This window comes from Scyliorhinus torazame, chromosome 9 (genome assembly GCF_047496885.1).
Source record: "Scyliorhinus torazame isolate Kashiwa2021f chromosome 9, sScyTor2.1, whole genome shotgun sequence".
Classification (NCBI taxonomy): Eukaryota; Metazoa; Chordata; class Chondrichthyes; order Carcharhiniformes; family Scyliorhinidae; genus Scyliorhinus; species Scyliorhinus torazame.
In genome coordinates this window covers 106,660,097-106,681,853 of record NC_092715.1, presented here as the reverse complement: position 1 = coordinate 106,681,853, position 21,757 = coordinate 106,660,097, and the positions used below count along the sequence as shown (strand labels likewise).

Here is a 21,757-nt window from a genome sequence, read left to right as displayed (position 1 = left end):
AAACTGTATTCCTGGACAAGATAGTTTATCTATTACTCCTACTACCACTCTTCACTAGACTTTCCAACTTTACCTCATATAATGGGACACTACTCCTCTCACCCTGAATTCCACATATCACCACCTTTTCTGGCAACATTCTTCCCAAACTACATAATTTCTCATCTCTTACCATTAAAGATTGACTAGCCCCTGTATCTCTTAAAATTGTGACTTCTTTACCTGCTCCTCCTGATACACATGAGCAAACTTTACCCACACAAGTAAATTCTTTAAATACATCTGGCACCTTCTTAACAATTACGTCTTGAACAGGCTGTACAATCGTTTGCACCGCCTTCGCTTCCCTTGGGCTTTCCTTTACCACTCTAACAAACCCCACTGTCTTATCCTGTTTTACCACATCAGCCTTCCCAGTGCTTTTCTTCAACCACCAACACTGTGACTTTACATGGCCTAGTTTAATACAGTGAAAACATTTGAAAGTTTTCATTTCTTTTCCACTCTCCTGGATTTCTTTTTTAATCTGCGGTACACTCTCTTTATTGTCTCCCATCAGATCACCTTTACCTTTACCACTTGAGTATTTCTCTGTCCCCAGTCTGTATCCCTCACAGGCTGAAACTGATGTCGGAAACCAATTTTTGATTTATGAACTAATTCATAATCATCTACCATTTCCGCTGCTAATCTCGCAGTTTTAACCCTCTGTTCTTCCACATGAGTTCTCACTACATCAGGAATTGAATTTTTAAACTCCTCCAAAAGTATAATTTTTCAGAGAGCTTCATACGTTTGGTTTATTATCTAAGCCCTTATCCACCTATACAAAATTTGAGCCTTTCAAACTCCATGTATGTTTGACCAATTTCTTTCCTTAAACTTCTAAACCTTGTCTGTAAGCTTCAGGCACTAGCTCATATGCACTTGAGATGGATTTCTTCACCTCCTCATACGTTCCAGATACCTCCTCCGGTAGTGATGCAAACACTTCGCCAGCCCTACCTACCAGCTTTGTTTGAATCAGTAACACCCACATGTCCTGTGGCCATTTCATTTGTTTAGCTACCTCTGGAATGGAGAGTAGGTCTTACGATGAAAGGTTGAGAGTGCTAGGCCTTTTCTCATTAGAACGGAGAAGGATGAGGGCCGACTTGATAGAGGTTTATAAGATGATCAGGGGAATAGATAGAGTAGACAGTCAGAGACTTTTTCCCCAGGTGGAACAAACCATTACAAGGGGACATAAATTGAAGGTGAAAGGTGGAAGATATAGGAGGGATATCAGAGGTAGGTTATTTTCCCAGAGAGTAGTGGGGGCATGGAATGCACTGCCTGTGGAAGTAGTTGAGTCGGAAACATTAGGGACCTTCAAGCAGCTATTGGATAGGTACATGGATTACGGTAAAATGATATAGTGTAGATTTATTTGTTCTTAAGGGCAGCACGGTAGCATTGTGGATAGCACAATTGCTTCACAGCTCCAGGGTCCCAGGTTTGATTCCGGCTTGGATCACTGTCTGTGCGGAGTCTGCACATCCTCCCCGTGTGTGCGTGGGTTTCCTCCGGGTGCTCCGGTTTCCTCCCACAGTCCAAAGATGTGCAGGTTAGGTGGATTGGCCATGATAAATTGCCCTTAGTGTCCAAAATTGCCCTTGGTGTTGGGTGGAGGTGTTGAGTTTGGGTGCTCTTTCCAAGAGCCGGTGCAGACTCAAAGGGCCGAATGGCCTCCTTCTGCACTGTAAATTCAATGATAATCTATGATTAATCTAGGACAAAGGTTCGGCACAACATCGTGGGCCGAAGGGCCTGTTCTGTGCTGTATTTTCTATGTTCTAAGTTTCCAGGATAATGTTGAGGACTGGTAAACCTGGCCAGTCTTTCTTCTTACCTCAGAGTACTAAAGGCAGTTACTCCACACTCTTACCCTGCCATAGTGTAAAAGCAAATGACTGCAGATGTTGTAATCTGAAGCAAAAACAGAAAATACTGGACAATCTCAGCAAGTCTGACAGCATCTGGAGAGAGAAGGGTGCTGACTTTACGAGTCTGGATGACTCTCAGAGCTGCAGAGAACTGGAAATAGGGTCAGATTTATGCTGCTGTTGGGGGTGAGGGGGGGGGAGCGTGCAGTGTTGGGGCTGAATAGCGGGCCTGCGATAGGTAGAGATTGACAAAGATATTGTGGACAAAAAGACAAAGGAAATTTAAATGGCGGGTATCATGGCTAAGAAGGGTGCTGATAGTGGCACATTAAGAGATTAGAATGTGTTAGTGGCAAAACAAAGGTAAGCAGTGTGTCAAAGGACAACCTGGAACAGGGAACAGATGGACCCAGTAGGGTGGGTGGGGGGAGGGGAGACAATGGTGAGGGGAAAAACGTATCAATGGAAGAAATGAAAATAAATTGATAGAAATAAAAATGCGGTGACGGTGGAGGAGGGAGTTCACATTCTGGCGTTGTTGAATTCAGTGTTAAGTCCGAAGGCTGTAACATGCCTCATCGGAAAATGAGGCGCTGTTCCTCCAATTTGCATTGGCAGTACCCTGCCAGTTGACTGACTGTGATGTTACTAACTCAGCACAGAATAAAGATTGAACTGAGAGTGTCTTGTTGTTCTGGTGCTGCAGTAAATGAAGCATTTAGGAACCTAGAGACAGCAGCATGCCATTCAGCCTTTTGAGCCTGCTCTGCCATTCAATTAGGTCATGGCTGATCCATCCATATCCCTTGGTATGTTTACTGCACAAAAACACCTCTAGGGAAATATACATTGTATATTGTTGCAGTTTTATTTGAATCCAGTCAACTTGAGCTGCATAGTTTTGGCATCAGCTCTCTGCCTTGTACTGGTTGGCCTAATACCATTTTTCATTAAAGTGAAACACGGCATTGAAGAAACACCAGTATTTTCGTTTCTTTGAACAATCTTATTCACTGTTGACTGACACTCGCAAAAAAAATGATGTACAAGGAGTACCTGAATCACTTTTGTTAGTGGGAGAGAATCTCAAAGAAATCATTCAACGCTCAGGGCTGGTACTCCCATCAAATGGTTTATTACGCCGGTGGGGAGATGCCGTCTGTTAAAACCACTGACTCCACCGAACAAAGGAAAAACATCCGTTCTTATACATTTTTCAAAACATCTAGACAGCCCATTACGGCTGGACCTTGTCTAATAATATCAATTATAGATTACATACATCAGTTATATATCCAATGAAGTTTGAATTACGTAAAGTGAGTTGGTACATGATCAGCCCATGACCCCAGGAACATGAGTCATGGTACCATGTGAAAATTATCTTCGCTGTCTCCATCTGGAGTCCTTGGCCGGGATTCACCGATATCGCGGCCAAACGTTGACACCGGCATCAAAACCGGCGCGAGCGACGCCGTCGTCAACGGGCCTCCAGGCCCAGAAAATCCTCCTCTTCTTTGGGGGCTAAAACGGCGCCAGAGTGCTGTGTGCTGCTCCAGCACCAAAAGCCAGTCCTACACGGCCGGCGCGGGTCCGCACATTCACGCCACAGAAGGCGCGGGTCCGCGCTGACGCATCCACGTGGTTGTCGTCTCCGCACTGGCCCCCGGGCAACATGGCGGAGCCCTACAGGGGCCGGCGCGGAGGAACATAGGACCCCCCTCCCCGGAATGAGCACGCCCGCCGATCGGTAGCCCCCGATCACGGGCCTGGCCACCGTGGAGGCCCCCCCCCCCCCCCAGGACGGCCCCCACAGTGAAAACGCCGAGGTCCTGCCAGGTAGGACCATATGTAAACCACGCCGGCGAAACTCGGCGGGCACTTGGCCCGTCGAGAACAGAGAATCACCGCGGGGCCAACTTTCAACGGGTGCCACGCCGACCGCTTGGGAGCGATTGCCGCCGATTCTCCGGTCGCCGGAGAATCGATGGCCTGGTGTCGGAGCGGCGTGTCGGGATTCTCGCACGCCCCCCCCCCCCCCCCCCCCCCCCCGCCGATTCTTCAACCCGGCGCGGACTCGGAGAATCCTGGCCCTTGAGTCGACAGGGTTTACAATGCTCCTTTTTCTGGGGCCTTGTTATCACTTCTTTGTGAATGCATCCCTTAATCCCACATGTCTTTTTTCCATTTAAGACTCTGGACCATCTGCTAATATCTGCCACTATTATCTCACTGATCATTCCTTCTGCTTGTAATTGTTTCTGTTGTTTTTACCAGCTTGCGACTTACCCAGCTAATTATGTTCAGGAATGTGGCTAACTCAGCTAACAGCCATTTTGTGTTTTTAGTAACTGGGTTCTTGTCAACATGGCTGTTAACATAGTGGAGCCTTTCTGATCATATAGCGATTCTTAGAATATATTACACACGTTCGGGTTTATGCAATGTCTATTCCTACAAAAATGCTCCTGTACAGGTTCCCTTGTCTAAAACCCTCCTTCTAAATCTGTCTTCAGCAACTATACTACAAGGCAGTTTGTTATAACTGTTGTTTACTTAAATATTGTTGGTAATTGAGATTCCCATCTTTTTCACCTATTTCTGGAATTCCAGATTTGGTTGCGTTCCCAATTTCTGTTTTCAAGATTAAGCACTGCTGCTTCATTTGACATCTGTGATCAAAGAAAAAGTATAGCGTTTGTTGAATCGCTGCAATTGATCGGTGTCACGTATCTAGAGAAGGCAGAGCAAAGGAAAACTCAAAGATAATCAATTGCCACTTATTAGCATAAATAATGGAAGACTTCAGATTTCAAGAGCAGGAATGCACAGGGCAGACATCAGAATGTCATAATTTTTGTAAACTAGCACAGTGGCTCAGTGGATAGCACTGCTGCCTCACGGCGCCGAGGTCCCATGTTTGATCCTGTCTCTGGGTCACTGTCCGTGTGGAGTTTGCACATTCACCCCCACAACCCAAAGATGTGCAGGGTAGGTGGATTGGCCACACTAAATTGCCCCTTAATTGGAAAAAATGAAATGGGCACTCTATATTTTTAAAAAAATGTTTGTAATGTTAGTTTTAATGTTCATTAGTTTAAATAGAGACCTTTGTGCTGTGCTCCTCGAATGGATAACATCACTGCACCTGGAGAATGCTGAATTTGGTATTTCATTTAAAGTTGAGATGCGAGGCCACAGGTGTTACTATTCGTTGAAAGTTGAGTCCTAAAGCAGTTAGAATTCTTGCCATCTTGTTAGCAATCTAGCATTAAATTTGAGTAGCTATCTATAGATGTATATCTATCAGTCAATCTTATTAAGGACAGCCCAATAGCAAGGTGACAAAACACAAGGGCAGCACAATAGCACAGTGGGTAGCACTGTTGCTTCACAGCTCCAGGGTCCCAGGTTCGATTGCTGGCTTGGGTCACTGTCTGTGCTGAGTCTGCACGTTCTCCCTGTGTCTGCGTGGGTTTACTCCGGGTGTTCCGGTTTCTTCCCACAAGTCCCAGAAGACGTGATGTTAGGTAATTTGAACATTCTGTATCCTCCCTCTGTGTACCCGAACAGGCGACGGAATGTGGCGACTGGGGGCTTTGCACAGTAACTTCATTGCAGTGTTAATGTAAGCTTAATTGTGACAATAAAAATTATTATTATAGCTAAGTCTGTTCTTTGGAATCCATACCTGACCAACATTAAACTTATTGACACTCTACTGGAGTATGCTCCTAGTCAGGATAAAGAGGCTAGAGCAGAGAAAGGCAAAGGAGCCAAGCCTCACATATTCTGAGCTGATAGATTGACCGTCAACATAATCTTCTCCACATACTAGCTACAAGAGAAGTGTAGGTAACAGGGTTTATCTCTTTACCTTACTTTCATAAATCTCACTGAGGTGTTCAACATTGTCAGCAGAGCAGGTCTCTACAAGTGTAATAACCTTCACAAGACCCATGGGGCCGACCCAATTGATCTCCCCATGGGGCTCATAGAATACGTGCTCCCTCCACTGATTGGCGGGGGCCTATCAGCTGGGGCTCGTGAAACCAACACTAAAAAGCCAACCTGGATTGGGGCGGCATGGCTTGTCGTTCTGGTTGGAATTTTGTGCTGTATGCCACATTACGGCCATTTCTTTAGACTAGAAAATAAACCTATGTTTAGTTCACCTTCTTGGGCCTCCTGAAGATTTAATAGCACATAGGTGACCAGAGTATCATTGTTCTCATACTGATTAATGGTTCTCCAGTATTCGCTGTGCCTTGGTAATCCTTAGGCTCAGGTGCTGGATCCCCGTGGAAATTTTCCGGTGCGTTTGTTGTTCAATGACTGAGACATCAGTCCCTGGATCTATTTCCATATCCAGGGGGTGGCCATTCACCTGAATGGTTACCCTGATGGAGCTGCTTTCGGAGCCGTAATTCAACTTAGTTGAATACAATCATCCTCATCGGGCTGGGCTAAGTGTAGAGCTCTGGCCCAGGGCAGTTGTGTTATCCGACCAGGGCAATGCACTCGCTGTTGATTTTGCCATTCCTGGCCCCCTGTGGATCCTGCGAGCACAAGTGCAGCACCGTAGCGACTGTCATTGGGCTACGGTAGCTCTTGGCCAATGGGTCCGACCACAACATTGCTCAAGTGATGATTGAGTCCCATAAGCCGGAATGTGGGGCAGCCAATGCTATGTATAACCATCCACATGGAGCCCTGGAGTTCCTGGACTCCCATTTCTGTATTTTCACACAAGAGATATAGTTCTATGGCCCTTTTTAGGTCCAAGGAAGGATCTGCCAACAATTTACGTTTGGGCGCCATGTTGTTAATGCCTCACACTAGGTGGTCTCGCAACATCTCTGCTGGGAGGGATGGCCGCATGCTTGGACAGTTTGCAAAGGCGTGCCAGGAATTCTGTGACCGATGCCCCCGGCCATATTGAACTGCTACCTCTGCACGATCACCGATATTTTGGGATTTAATGGTCTCGAACAAGCGCTGCCAGCTCATTCAAGGTCTTTGAATCTGGGGCTGCCGGGTAGGTAAGACTTTTGACCACACTTGAGGTTGGGACTCCGCAGGCATTCAGGAGTATTACCTTTTGCCGGTTGTCTCCTACAATAGCATTCGACTGGAGGAAATACCACATCCATTCAGTATACTACGCCCAATCTTCCATGCCTACATCAAAGGCCTCAAGCCTGCCAAAAAGCAGTATTTTTAAATTCTCTCTGACCTCGCCCTCGTGCTGAGGAATTTAAATGTGGTCTGGATGTCCAGAATCGCAGCTGTTTTCCTCATCGCCAGTATAAAATCTTTAGGAGACCCGAGAATAGGCCTCCGCCCATTAGTGAGGGAATTCGTATTCCATGAGATCCACGAGGAGATCAATTGGTTCATCTCTTTGGGTCTTGTGAGGGTTATTACAACAATGTTTTGGGGGAAAATTGGCCGTCCAGCAAAACTCCTCAGTCTCATCCCTCTTTCCATGACAATATACATTGCACTGTCCAGCTTGATGGCTCCACTGCCAACAGTTTCAGAGTGAAGAATGGAGTGAAACAGGGATGTGCCCTCGCCCCCACTCTGTTTGACATCTTCTTCTCCATGAATGGGGCAATTCTCTCAAAGGCAGAGCCCTCACATTTGTTAGCACTTATCAAATCGAGGCAGCTTTGTTGGCTCAGTCACAGCTGCAGCATGGAAGATGATAGTGTACTCTGGACCTTCTATACGGTGAGGTAGCCAGAGCTGACTGATCAGCACTACACCCAATGCCATGGACTTCAAGGACTCTAGCAAGCATGCCATGAAGGCCCTACATCATATCAATTATCATTCCTGGGATTCACTGACTGATGACAGAGCAAAATGGCAACACCTCCAGTAGGCTGACATGCACCATCACGATGGCCAGTGGCTGCAGACTTGGCAGCAGATGCCAGCATCAAAAACAACAACCCACAACAACACTTATAGGAATTTCATGTGTGGCACTTTTGGCAGAACTTGCTGCTCAAGGGTTTGCCTCTTCAGCCGTCAGCAATGGTGCAGCATATGAAGACACCCTATCTAAAATGGAATGCTTGCTGCTTGTCCATCATCTTTTATAGATGGTAGGATGCTGACAGGACAGATAGTTCATACTGATTTTTTGTTTGCAATTCCCTCTCAAAGGCTACTCTATCTTAAAAGGTAAAACATTATAAATCTTCCAACCTGAGGCATAATTTCAAGAGTTCTGCTATCTTATGAGATCCTGTGGCAAGCACATCATTTCAAGTCTGATAGCTCAGCTATTACTGTAGAAAATACAGGATTTGAGGAAAATAAAACCTTCACTAACCAATAAAGTCAGTATAAATAATGCCACATAGGTTTCAGCTGTACAGATGACAAATGTTAAGTGTTCAGCACACAAACAATTAATTCTAATCAGTTTTGTATTTTGAGTCCCTTGATCAGAGGTTTTAAATATTTCTTAACTGAAAAAAGAATTGCTTCATAACACAGAATAAGTATTTTATTGTTATGTTTCTGGGACTCCTTCACTGATGCAATCTTCTATATCGGTTTCATTCTCATAATGTTCCGCAAATACAACTTGTTTCTCCATTAAATAGCCAGTGACCAAAACCAAAATTAACAAGGATATCGCCTGGGTCAATGAATTGAGTCGGCCAAATTCAGTCAGGATTTAAAATGAATAAGTGGAGGGCAGCATGGTGGCGCAGTGGATTAGCCCTGCTGCCTCACGGCGCCGAGGTCCCAGGGTCGATCCCAGCTATGGGTCACTGTCCGTGTGGAGTTTGCACATTCTCCCCGTGTTTGCGTGGGTTTCGCCCCCACAACCCAAAGATGTGCAGTCTAGGTGGATTGGCCACGCTAAATTGCCCCTTAATTGGAAACAAAATGAATTGGGTACTCTAAATTTATTTTAAAAAAATGAATAAGTTGATGCATACTTTTAACACGGAAAAGGTGAACACGCATGTTAATATAAAATGTGTAACTGCAAACCTTGATATCAAGTATTTATCAACTGCTTCGTGCTTTTATTTAGTGAACCAGGCTCATTGTAGCATAAGTTGTTCAAGTGGAAGAGATTTGCAATATCGTCTTCCTGTTCTTCAATGTTTTGATGTTTATAGCATGGGGAGAATCAGAACATCAGTGGCAATGTCAGAATAACTCTGCAAGGAAAGGGTTTGCATTTAATATTGCCTTAAAGTCACTTTAGAAATGTTACCATTCCTCTTGCTGAGCGTCTTCAGTGACTGGGAAAGCCAATGGAGGCAAATTTCTGAAAATCGCATTGTTGCCTTGAGTGGACTGACACATGGTTGGAATGAAAAGGCAAACGCAGTGTTCATCCCTGTATGACACTGGTAGGAAACAAGACCATGTTGCAAGCTAGCCTCTGGAAGCATATGCTTGCAGGATCTTAGATACTTGCTGAGGAAGAAGACTGTTTAGTCCATATTAATTTATTAATCAGGGAGTTCTTATCACCCTTCCATACTGCATTGAATTGTTCCTTAAATAACTCCCACAATTTTACTTTCATGGCTCTTTCTGAAAATTTATACAACATTGATCATAGAATCATTTATGGCACAGAAGGAGGCCATTCACCATGCCTATGTCAGTTTTGATGAGTGATCCAGTCAGTCCCACTCACCTGCCTGGTCCCCTTTGCGCCGTAAAGTTTAATTCCTACATATGCACATCCAATTTCCTTTTGAAATTATTGATTATCTCTGCTTCTACCACCCTTATGGGAAGAGAGTTCCATTACCACTCGCAATATTCTTCCTCACAATCCCTTCGATTCTTGTCCCAAATTTTGAGCTTGTGTCCCCTAGTCCTTGTTCCATACGCTAATAGGAACTGTTTTTCCTTGACTACTATATCCAAACTTATCTTGTAGACCTCTATCAGGGACTGAACTCTCCAGTCCCCCAGCCGCTATTTCTCATGATGCAGCTGGCCCAATCTGAGGCCTGTCAGCTTGGACGCAATGGGATTTCCCATTGAAGCAACCCAACGCCACCAGGGAATCTGCAGGCAGGGGTGCACTGCCAGAATATTCAGGGACTTCCAAACGTCAGAGAATTTCGGCCCAAATTTCCCTTCAATCTCATTTGCTCCAAGGAGAACAAACGTCTCCGACCTAAACTTGTAGCTAAAATCACTCTTTACATCTGCAGGAATTTCCTGATGTTAGTCTTAAACTGTCACTAAAATGCCTCCTTATCCTCCTCCTATATTTTAATTTGAAGAAATGCAGTATTCTAAGTTAACTTTTTCTATACTCTTTAGAAATCCTGCATATTGTTTAGGAAATCACCCATCAAAGCCCCCGGTTTCTTTATCTTTTCTCCTAACTCAGACTCCTGACACTAGTATACAACCATTGATGAATGGTTGTTCAGCGGAGGACAAGCTGCCCAAAGGGAGTTGGGAGGGAAGTGCTCTCAACAGGAGGCTACATCCACACAGGGTCTTCAGGAAACAATTTTCCTTCCTCACTCGAAGCAAGGAATAATGGCCTCATCACTGATCAATGCACTTGCAATGAAACCCAGCCAAGCCTCCTTTTCATCCATCAGAAAAAGTTTTCATTCGCATGAAGAATGTAGGAGATCAAAGTGAGATAATTTCAGAGTTCTTAAGAGCCACTGAAATAATGTTTACAAACAACAGATCACTTTTAAAATGTTAAGTCCTTCAGATTAATGCTCGCAGCAGTGGCATACAGTGGCAGCAGTTACTGTAGACTAATAATTTCATCTTTCTGTAATTATGAATCAATATAAACTCAGGATTGTCAGAGGGATGATGTGGACAGATACAAAAATGATTATGTGTGGTAGCTCAAATTCATTTAGTGTTAATTGGAGATTTGATCAACAGCAAGCTGGGCAGACTAAACATTGATTGTACCGTTTCACTGTCATTAATGAAAGAAGCGTGGCAGAGTTAGAAGGAGATACATTTCCCTTCATGCTCTATTAAGGCCATTAAAATACAACAGCAGCAAAGTGCTCATGGAATCATTGAACTGGTAGTTGTTGAACCAGTGAGACTCCAGGAGTCTTACTAACAGGCTGCTCGGCAGACAGTAAAGAGCTGTTTTGATCCATCCAATATTGGCTTTTATTTTTTCCTCCAAGAATTCATTTTAAATTGTCTTCAATATTGTTTCATTTGTTGCTAACTCAGCTTAACCACAAAAGTGAGCATTGCAAATAACACCACTTTCCTCAGAAGCAGAGGGTAACATTTCCCGATCCTGAAGTGGTGGGGGCCAGAAAGACGGCATTTTCCTGGAGTCAGACCGTCATGTTGATCATCTGGCACCATCAGCCTGCCAACCTAATTGACGTTGGCACTACTGCAGCAGTCTGGGTATGGGATCATCACAGTCGGCAGCTTCGACCTCCAAAGCTGGAAGCGCTGGCAACAACGGCTGCGTTCTATGGCCAATCGCTGTGACCGGAGGGGATTCCCGAATGAGTGGAGGAGCCAGCCTGCTTGGCCCTCCGAAAACATAGACTAATTATCAACCGTCAAAAGGGCGCCTCCATATGAAAATACCCTTGCATTCTCACACTGCCTCAGCAATGCTCAACTCTCCTAGTAGTGCGTCCGAGCTGACAGGCCTCAGATTGGGCCAGCTGCATCATGAGCTCACCCGCCATCCTTAATTAAATGGAAAGCTCAGCAGCAGCCAAACAGGAGGCTGCCTCTGGGCAAATCGTTCCCTGATCTGTCTCACTTGATGACTTTGGGGTCCCGAAGTCTGTAAGAAAATCTTCCCCAGTATTCATGAAGAAGTCTGGAAATTATTCAGATGTGATGGAAAGAATACAACTGATTCCACAGAGCTGAAATCAAAACTCAATTAGTGGAGACCTTGATGAAGATTTCGTTTTCTTGGTTCTTTGATTGTATACTTACATGCACAATTTCTACCTATCCATTGGAAATAAAAGCTTATAGGACTCCATTGGCAATTTCCTCTCTACCCCATAAGAAAACATAGTGGGTTGGATTTCACTGTAGATGTAGCTAACAGCATTGCCCATTATTTGCGTGTCCAAAGACAGCAGGACAGGTAAATAAGGTTGTTAAGAAGGCATTTGGGACACTTGCCTTTATTGACTGAGGCATAGAATATAATTGTCGTCAGGTTATTTTTGAAATGTATTGAATGCTGGTTATGCCACAGCTGCAGCCCTGTGTGCAGTTCTGGTCCACTCGATTGGAAAAATGTGATTGCTCTAGAAAGGGTGCAAGGGAGATTCACCAGGATGTTGCCTGGGCTGGAACGTTATCGTTATGAAGAGAGAGACTAGCTGGGCTGGGGTTGTTTGGCTTCAAGCAGAGAAGGCTGATGGCGGACATGATCGAGGTGTATCAAACGATGAGGGCATAGATAGGAAGGAACTTTTCCCCTTAGTGGAGGGGTCAATAACCAGGCAAAGATTTAAGGTAAGGGGCAGGAGATTTAGAGGGGAGTTGAGAAATATCTTTTTCACCTAGAGGGTGGTGGGAATCTGGAACTCTCTGTCTGAAAGGGTGGTAGAGGCGGGAACGCTCACAACATTTAAGAAGCATTTAGATGTGCCCTTGAAACTCCATAACATACAAGGCTATGGGCCAAGTGCTGGAAAATTGAATTAGAGATTTGTAAACTGTTAAGAGTAAGTAGGTGTAAAACTACTTACTACTTTTTTGGTGTAAAACTCTATGACTCTATTGTTTAAGTGTAATCAGTCAGCAACATTTTGCATTGCTCTTATTTACACTGCCTGGTTCAGACCCTTTGTGGTCTCAAGTTCCAGTGCTAGACCCCACTGAAAGTCTGTGGGCTCCCTAAATGCAAGAAATGCCTGGCACCATAGGTTGCATGTTTGTTCTGGAGTTGGGACCCCGGCATTGGATGCATATCAGGGTTCTGTACCCACATCATGTGATGCCTGGTGCCATTTGTAACATGCAGGTCAATTAGTGGTCAGTCTGGATGCTTACTGTCCAATTAAGGATGGTAGGCAGACTACTGAGGTTGGAGGACCCGTTGGAGGCCCTCCAGCATTGAAAGGTTGGCAGGCGCACCATCAGAGCTGGCAGTTCCCATATACCTCAGGATGGAGGTGCTCGCTGAAGTCTTCATAAAAAATTGAAAGTAAAAAGAGGGCACATCTGTCAGGCTGTTTCTAAGAAGGGGATATTGTGGCCACAGCTGCAGCCATCTCATAGTTAAGGCCATGAGTGGAAGGTGGGGATGGGGAGGGTGGGGATGGTGTGTTTAAAACAGTAAATGTAGAATTGGCCGTGCCTAGTCTGCCATCTCTATTCATCAGCTGGAGCTTAATCTCCAGTGGAGGCCTGACAGCCAAGTGGAGGTAAATGCACTGCAACCTTAATTGGCGGCCCAACACCTATCCCTCCAAAGTATTTAAACATGGTGATGAGGTGGGAACATGACAGCAACCTGGTGCACCAGCCAGCAGCCAGCTATTGTGTGCCAGTCCTCCTCCATTGCCAAGTCTTGAGTCCTTCTAAAATCCAGCCCCCTTTGTTCATGGTTGAGATCAATATCTAACCCATTCCTGAGCTGCATCAACCTCTATGCTCTCTAAATGAACAGCTTACAAATCTCAAAGCTATAAGAGGGTAAAGCAAATATGGGCCCATTACCTCTGATCTCGAGAGGGTCATTCCCAGGACGTACTCCAGAGGATGCACTGGGGGATCCCCCTCTCCCCAAGAAGTCACCAGGGAAACATTAGAAGAAATGAAATCACTTCTAACTCTTCAGTACCTGAAATACTGACACTCCCGTCCAAGACCTCCCAACTGACCTCCCAACTCTCATGGAAACCCTCCTCCGAGACTACCACCTATTCCGAATACCTTCATGACAAACTGACTACCCCCCACACCTACCAACTACCCTGCTGACACCAACGACTCCTCTCTCAACCCTCCACTGACCACCCTACCTCCCAACAAATCTTACGCCCCACTGACCACCCCACCCCCAACCTATCCTGATCCCTCCACTGTCCATCTGAAGCACCTGATCCCCAAGACCCATCCTCCCCCTCCCCTCTTACCACCTGACACACCCCTCCACTGGCCACCTGATATTCCCCACCATCCTAAACACTTACTTTGACTTCTGAAAGTTGCTGGGACCTTTATACCTACCTACTTTATAGCAGCTAATACAGTAAGAAAGGGAGCGTGGTTTCCATTCATCCAACTCTGCTGTCCTTGACTGAAGGCCTTGGGAACCCGTTGTGCTACACTTTTCTCATCTGGCCAAAGTTGGAAGGTCAGACAACAAAGGTGCAGTCCCCGACTAAGGTAGTGAAGAGGGAGCAGAGGGCAAATCCGACTGTGATTGCCACATCTTGGAAGCTCTCGCTCATGAAGTACACTTGAGTGAGAATAACAGAGAGTGAAATATGCTCAAAATAGTCAAATTCTCAGTCGGCTGGAAGAGGAGAGAAATTTAAGGATGACTGAAATTGAAGGGCGATTGCAGATGAAAACAAAAAGCAAATCAAATTCTGCCTTTTTAAAGAAGGACATTGAGCACAAAGGTAAGGAACTGATGATATATCTGTACAAAAGATTTGGGATCATGTTGATTTGTGGCATGGATGGAAAGCTGGTGATTGTAGATCGGTTGGCACCATGCCCAGTTTTCCTTTTCATTGACAAGCTTGTTGGGCACCAGTAGGGTATTATTTGTAGTTTAAAGTACCCTAACAGAAGGGGTATTGAGGCAAAGGAATAGGTGCAAATTATATTCATTTGAATGATTGGGTGAGAGGTTACGATTATAATGAGAGATTTGAATAATTAGTGCTGCATTCACAGAAGAGAATGCCAAGGAGGTAATCTGTTCCTGCCAGTTAAGTGTCCTTCTTTTGTTACTTGTTGGGCAGCTTCCTATTGATATCTGCAGGCAGCCAGAATGGTGCACGACAGCAGATACTGGTAACTGAAGACAACTCTTTTACTAATTTACCATCCCGCTGTTTCTTTCTATTGGATCTTTTTGAGGACGAGAGGAGCCACATATCACTTTTTCCTCTGCCTTTTAATGGCACAAAAATGACTTTGGATCATTTTGCAGGCCGAGTATCCTGTCCCTGTCACTAACAGCAGGTTAGCAGCAGAAATACTGCTTATTCTTTACACTGATTTAATTATTCCTTACCTTTTCAACTTTGTTTCAAAATTTGAAAAATTCGTGGGCCCAGTTCTATGACGCGAGTGCATGTTGGCATCTCGGTTACTTTTTGTTCAACTGCTGTGGTTTAAGTATAAATATTAGGGGCTGTTTGCAAGAGTCCACTGCTAGCACAGGTCAAATGTAGAGTTAGAACAGTATGAACCCAACTCCCTTGACCCATGCTTGATGCTAGCAAGGCCCTGTGTCTATTACAGATTTTCACAAAATCCTATTTATTCTTTTGTTTCTCAGTGGTGTGTATTTTAATTGCATCTTTCCGCATTTCATTCTAAAAGCAATTTCTCTTCAATTACATTATCATCCAATGTATTTTTCCAATTAATCCTTTGTGATTTCTTGTCGCAGTATTAACATTTAATTTTCTGAAGTCTGACAGTTTAATCGTAATTGTCCTTAATTCTCTTCAGTAACTCTCATCCTGTATTATGATCATGTATCTAAATGCCGAGATTTAATGGTTTAATTACTTTCTTTCTAATTAGTAAATAATGGATTTGTTTGGTTCAAATTAAATAGATCTTATAATGCACATTAATCTATGTAAATATATTGTAAATAAAGCAATCTATAGAGATCAAGACTGTGATATAATTGGTGGATGCAGTTTGTGATGAAGAATCATTATCAAGTCTGAAACACCATTGTTGGTGAGTGTAAACACCCTGTGAATCTCAATAAAATAAAATGGTGGAACCAGATATTTACATTGAGCCTCATCTATCTCAGGTTAAGAAAATTAATCATCTCTAAGGCCATGACTACAGTTAAATAAAATAGAAAACACTGACACCCTTGAAATCATATGAATCATCAACTGTTTAGCTAACTGATCTCTGCAGGGGTCTCACTACTGCACTTAATTAAAAGTTAACAAAACTGCATGTTACTGTAGGCAAAACCATCCCAAAAATCAAATCTGACTGTCTTTTATCTTACCTGCTAAATATTGTTCATCTTTCTGTACAGTCTTCATATTCAATTTGATCACCTTGTGAAGAAGTTAACCCTGTAGATTTCCATAGCTTTCCCAGAGAATATTGAGCACAGAGAATAAGTAAACCTTACCACATGATCTGTGTGCAACTCATTTTAAGAAGTCTTACAACACCAGGTTAAAGTCCAACAGGTTTGTTTCGATGTCACTAGCTTACGGAGCGCTGCTCCTTCCTCAGGTGAATGAAGAGGTATGTTCCAGAAACATATGTAGACAGAATCAAAGTTGCCAGACAATGCTTGGAATACGAGCATCAGCAGGTGATTAAATCTTTACAGATTTAATCTATATATATAAATTTCTTACTGTGCTCACCCCAGTCCAACGCCGGCATCGCCACGTCATGGCAACTCATTTTAGGAAGTGTTGGTGGATTTAGCAGACTGAATGTTGAAGCTTGACGCTGAGGACAGTCACTCTGTACAGTATCAGCTAGCAATGCAGCCAAAGAGATCCTGGTAATGGGAGATTTAAATCGCTTCCATGGGCCAGCTGGAGCAGGGTTGCCCTTTTGGTCCCCACAAAAAGGTCTGCTGCTGGCCTGGGCTGGGCACGCTCGCCAACTCTTCCCCCCTTCCAAGGGTTTATACCAGCACATAGAACTGATGTCCCAACCAGCTGGTACTGCTGTGACCCAAACTAGTGAACTATGATGTAACACCCATTCAGTGTCTGAAGTTTGGTTGTAGGGTTCATTGCGGTAGCCTCAATATTGCAGCTGGAAAAGGCAGCCTCCCAGGCAATATGCTGGTTTAGCCTCCCAGAAACCAAGGTCAATCCCAGGATGTGCCATGTAAATGCAGTCAATATCTGGAGGTATTTGATTGCGTCATTATAACTTAGTGGTTACCATAGATGGGTAGGTGGAGTTCAGCATGTCACTGTTGTATGCTATTATGTTTTTGTTTGGAATCTACTTGCCGTTTTGAAATTGTAATACAAAGGAGGTTACTCTGAACTTATCAATACCACTGCATGTTTTTCTTCCAGATACTGGCTGACAAACAAGATTTACATCAAGCGACCAAGCACAGGCTTACTGATGTATACACTTTCAACTCGATTCTGTGATGAGATCCACCTTTACGGATACTGGCCTTTCCCAAAAGATTCAAAGGGGACACCAGTTAAATATCACTACTATGACAACTTAAAGTACAGATATTTTTCTAATGCTGGACCACACCGAATGCCACTGGAGTTCAAAACATTAAAATCTTTACACGACAAAGGAGCTCTGAAACTAACAACAGGGAAATGTGTGTAACCCTAGACTCCAAAGCTGAAAAGCAGAGTTGGTGCGATATTTGCACACTGTAGATTTTATGTGAAAAGGTAACTCCTCGGTGATAATTGCAACAGTGCTGTAAAGTACCCATTGCCCAGTTACTTTTACAGCCTCAGATTGTTGTGATGAAATAATATAATCTCACTGTTAGGAGCAAAGATCAAACAGTGATGTGTTAAAAATGATTAAATATTGATTGACAGAATGGTTCAGGTCTGTGAGCACTGTCACCATCAGTAGGGATCTGCATTTATTGTAGCCGCCGAAGTCCTGAGGACTAATCAGACTTGGTGTTAACTCGAGGTCAGTATTTGTCTTGAGAAGCTATCTCAGCAAGCAATCAATGCCAAAGTGCTTTCTGAGTGTAACACGACTGAGTCATAGATACACTGTTATTGTCTGCATATGTGAATCAGCCAAGGGTTATCAGTTATAAAAATTAAAAGGCCATGAGAGGACTGAAGGTCTGATAGCACCCCAGCTCGGTGTTGTTGGTAGTTTTATAGCTCAATGAATGTAAAGAAGTTGTCTTATGTGGTGTGCTGAATGTGAACTGTAAAAAGTTAAAGGTGCCCTTTCTGCTGGTACCAAAGATCTTTATATACTGACCATGTTAGAAGTTGCTTGTAAGGACTGACATTTTGGAAATTATAGGGTAAAGTGTTTTGTGCAATTACTACATTTGTGGTTTCAGCAGGAGGAATCTGGAGAAAAAGGAAGATTGGACAGAGTAAAAAGCACAAGTCTTATTTAAATAAAAGCACAGATTACCAGGTCCTTAAAACACGGGGAATTCTACTCTAATTTTTTTAAATAAAATTGGTACATTTGAAAAGTTCACTCACTAACACGTTCCTCTACTAAATGTTCTGAATCCAAGCTGAGTGGAAAAATCATACTTCTTACCTTGCAATTTCCCATTCACCACGCAGCCTGCATCAGCACCATTTCTCCTTTCTGTAAATATTATGTAATGTATATTCTGAGGTAACATTGTAAATGTTCTGCTTCCTTTTAAATTATTTGTTCATGCAATTCTTTAAAATCTACCCAGGAGGATCCCAGGTTAATTGTGCCTGATTCATTCCAGTTCCTAATGTTGAAGTTGGTTTCCTGACTGCACAATACCAAACAGAACTGCGGTTGCCACAAAGCCCTGCCTGCAGACCTGGGAAATGGCAGGAGTGACTCAGGACCTTCCCAGACTTGGAGCCCTACAACATTTAATTTTATTTCTGTAGATTGTCTTCTGCAAATGTTGGAATAGAACCACAGTATCTGGTCTCTTGGAATGCCACTGAGCTACACTGCTGTTGCTCCTTTGAAAATATGTACACTGGAAACTTCTAGAGACAGTTATACATACATTAGCTGAGTCGTTTACATTCCCACTGGTTGATGTGAAAATACAAAAGAGTTGTAAGCAACTGAACTGCCTGGAAACTTCTGCACAGCTTTTAAAAACAAATTTGAACAGACTGGACGATGAACAGACAAGTGAGGAATGATGCTTGGCTCTTTTCACTTTCAAATAATTTCACTGTCTGTCTTAGCAATTTTTTTTCCTTGAACAGAATATTGACTATTTTAAAACCATCTGTACAGAGAAGGCAGCAGGATGGAGAATCAAACCAGAGACAAGGAATGTACAGTTTTATGCCATTCAGGCCTCTTGAGCCATTCAGCAAGGTGAACAGGCCCCAAAGTATGAATGCCACTAACTGATGAGAAGTGGCATTGACACTGTTTATCAACTCTTTCATCCCCAGACCACGGAGCAGTGCCACACAAATTCCACAACCTTAACTAGTCAGGAAAAAAAACTGTCTCAAACCGCCCCCTTTTCCTCTCACCCTCTTAATACAGCACTTGCCCAATGAATCCTTCACACTGCTGTCTTGTTAAGGGGCTTCAGCTTGTACTATGGCTATCCAGCTCCTCTCACTGGAATTGCATGTCAAACTTTCAAACCGCTCCCTCAACTTTAACAGCCTCATATTCCCAAATTTCTTACTTCACCTTTTCCATACTGCATGCCGCACGATGTTCAATTGCTAGCCTTTTTTCGGCACTCACTCTCTATCATAGGGCACTGGGACAGAGAGGGGAGAGGAGAGAATGTACTTCTCTTAATTGTGGTACATCATGACCTTCAAGGAGAAGACATGCAGTTCTTGCCTTGCAAAATGTTCAGCATGGCTGCATCTAACTGACACCAGGTCACTGAGCACCTTGCACTGTCATGTTGGTGCCCAATGTGGAGCACCAATTGACGAATGCAGACAAAATTGAATACTCACTGCCAGTTGAATTAATACAAGTTTATTATAGCTATGTGCTTATTTAAACAGTTACAAAAGTTTCAAGACTCACGACTTGAAAAATATACTCCCCCAATGGAGAGCACTTGGCCAGTTTTCTCAGGAGGTGTGCGTTGTGAGCCTTCAAAATCAGGTCTGATTGTATGATGGTTGATCCCTGGGGCTATCACTAACAAAATCTCGGTGGTGCTATGTATTATAAGGTTTCAGTTCTTAGTTTATATTTAATTCATATAAACATCCCGGAGCACACATAGGCCTCATTCATCCTAGTTGTTCAACCCGTTCCCAGAAAGGTTGTTCTGATGAGAAGCAATTAGTTTCACACAGACAAGTCTGTTGGCATCTTCACCATCTTGCTTCACGGCCCAATGTTAGCCATTGACCTCTTTTAGCATCAAAATGGCAGAAAATTAGCAAATGTTCCACTCAGCAGTCACCATGCCATCACACTGAAGCACCAGCTTCCACAACATTCTCTGTCTAAATCCCAAGAGGGTGGTGCTCACATATTCTTAGCTTCTGTCCTCCTTTCCTGCAGATCCACAACAGCAATGGACACAGGAGGTAGAAGAGGAAGATGATGGGAAGAGGATGAGGAGCAAGCCAACTAGCAGTCAGAACTGCAGAGTATTGCAATTCCTCAGGACAACAGCACATAGCAGATCTCCAGCTAATCCCTCGTAGCATTACACCAATGGAACATAGGAGGTACTGCCAAGCTGGCATGAAGGCCATCAGTCATATGAGTCTTCTGTACAGCATGTGCAGCTAACCACTTCCAATAACCCGGACCCTCAAACAAGCTGCTGTAAAAAAAAAAATGTTCTGCCTGCAGAAATCTATATTCCGAGATCTCCAGGCTGTTTTGTGTCAGGAACTTCTTGCTTCCACCTTCAGCAGCTGGACATGGAAGTTTCTGGAAGAAATCAGAAATGAGTCAATGAAAAAGGTTGGTTGTGACCTATACTGTCAAAGTGACCAAATGTGGGATAAATTTAATATCATAGAGTAAGAAGCATTCTCATAGATTCTTGTAGTTCGTTACCGATACATTGGTAATGACCATACTTGAAAATGTTGAGGAAAGTACTTAGTCCAGCTAAAAGGACAAACATGGCTTGTTCCACAGTTGTGTACTGCCTTCTGCAATGCGAGTGACCTAACTGTGAGAAATTCTTCATCTTTGCAGGTTCATGTCCTTTTTTACCGATGTTTCATTCATGATTGCTGGAAGTTTTATTACATTTGTTTGCAACTCTGTAATAAAGTAAATAAAGGTTTATGAGGGTTTACTATCAAACATCTCAAATGTTCAGCATTTGTCTTTCAAATTTCCTCTCTCCCTCTCTCCCTTCCAGAGTGGTCAGGAATGATTTTCACTGGTGTGGATGGAAAATGAGTAGTTATGGATTCACCACAAGTATATTGTGCTCGATGAGACTTTCTTAATAAGCAACCAATCTACAGTCACCGAATTTACAACCATGACAAAAATGAGGGCAACATCTATTTGCTCCTTGCTGAAAAACAATTCCATTTTCAAGATACTATCCAGTATCTTAGACCACAGACTATAAGACATAGGAGCAGAATTAGGCCATTCAGCCCATCGAGTCTGCTCTGCCATTCAATCATGTTTCTCATCCCCATTCTCCTGCTTTCTCTCCATAACTCCTGATCCCTTGATTAAATCAAGAACCTATCTATTTCTGTCTTAAAGACACTCAGTGACTTGGACTCCACAACCTTCTGCGGCAAAGAGTTCCACTGATTCAACACCCTCTGGCTGAAGAAATTCCTCATTGTTTTAAAGTATTGTCCCTTCAGTCTGAGGCTGTGCCCTTGGGTTCTAGTTTCTCCTGCTAGTGGAAACATCCTCTCCACGTTCGCTCTCTCTAGGCCTCTCAGCATTCTGTAAGTTTCAGTGAGGTCCCCCTGATATTTCTAAAC

At 43.5% G+C, this 21,757-nt stretch overlaps 1 protein-coding gene across 3 annotated transcripts in view; it reads left to right on the top strand.

Moving 5' to 3' along the window:
* Positions 1 to 21,107, top strand: part of LOC140429416 (CMP-N-acetylneuraminate-poly-alpha-2,8-sialyltransferase-like) — a 100,942-nt gene extending 79,835 nt beyond the window's left edge. For 2 of the 3 annotated variants that reach the window (XM_072516366.1, XM_072516367.1), the window contains exon 5: positions 17,186 to 21,107. In XM_072516366.1, the coding sequence (XP_072372467.1) occupies positions 17,186 to 17,462 (277 nt within the window). In that variant the 3' untranslated portion in view covers positions 17,463 to 21,107. The remainder of the gene's footprint in view (positions 1 to 17,185) is intronic. The other variant, XR_011949084.1, reaches the window with a different exon arrangement.
* Positions 21,108 to 21,757: the final 650 nt, after the last annotated feature.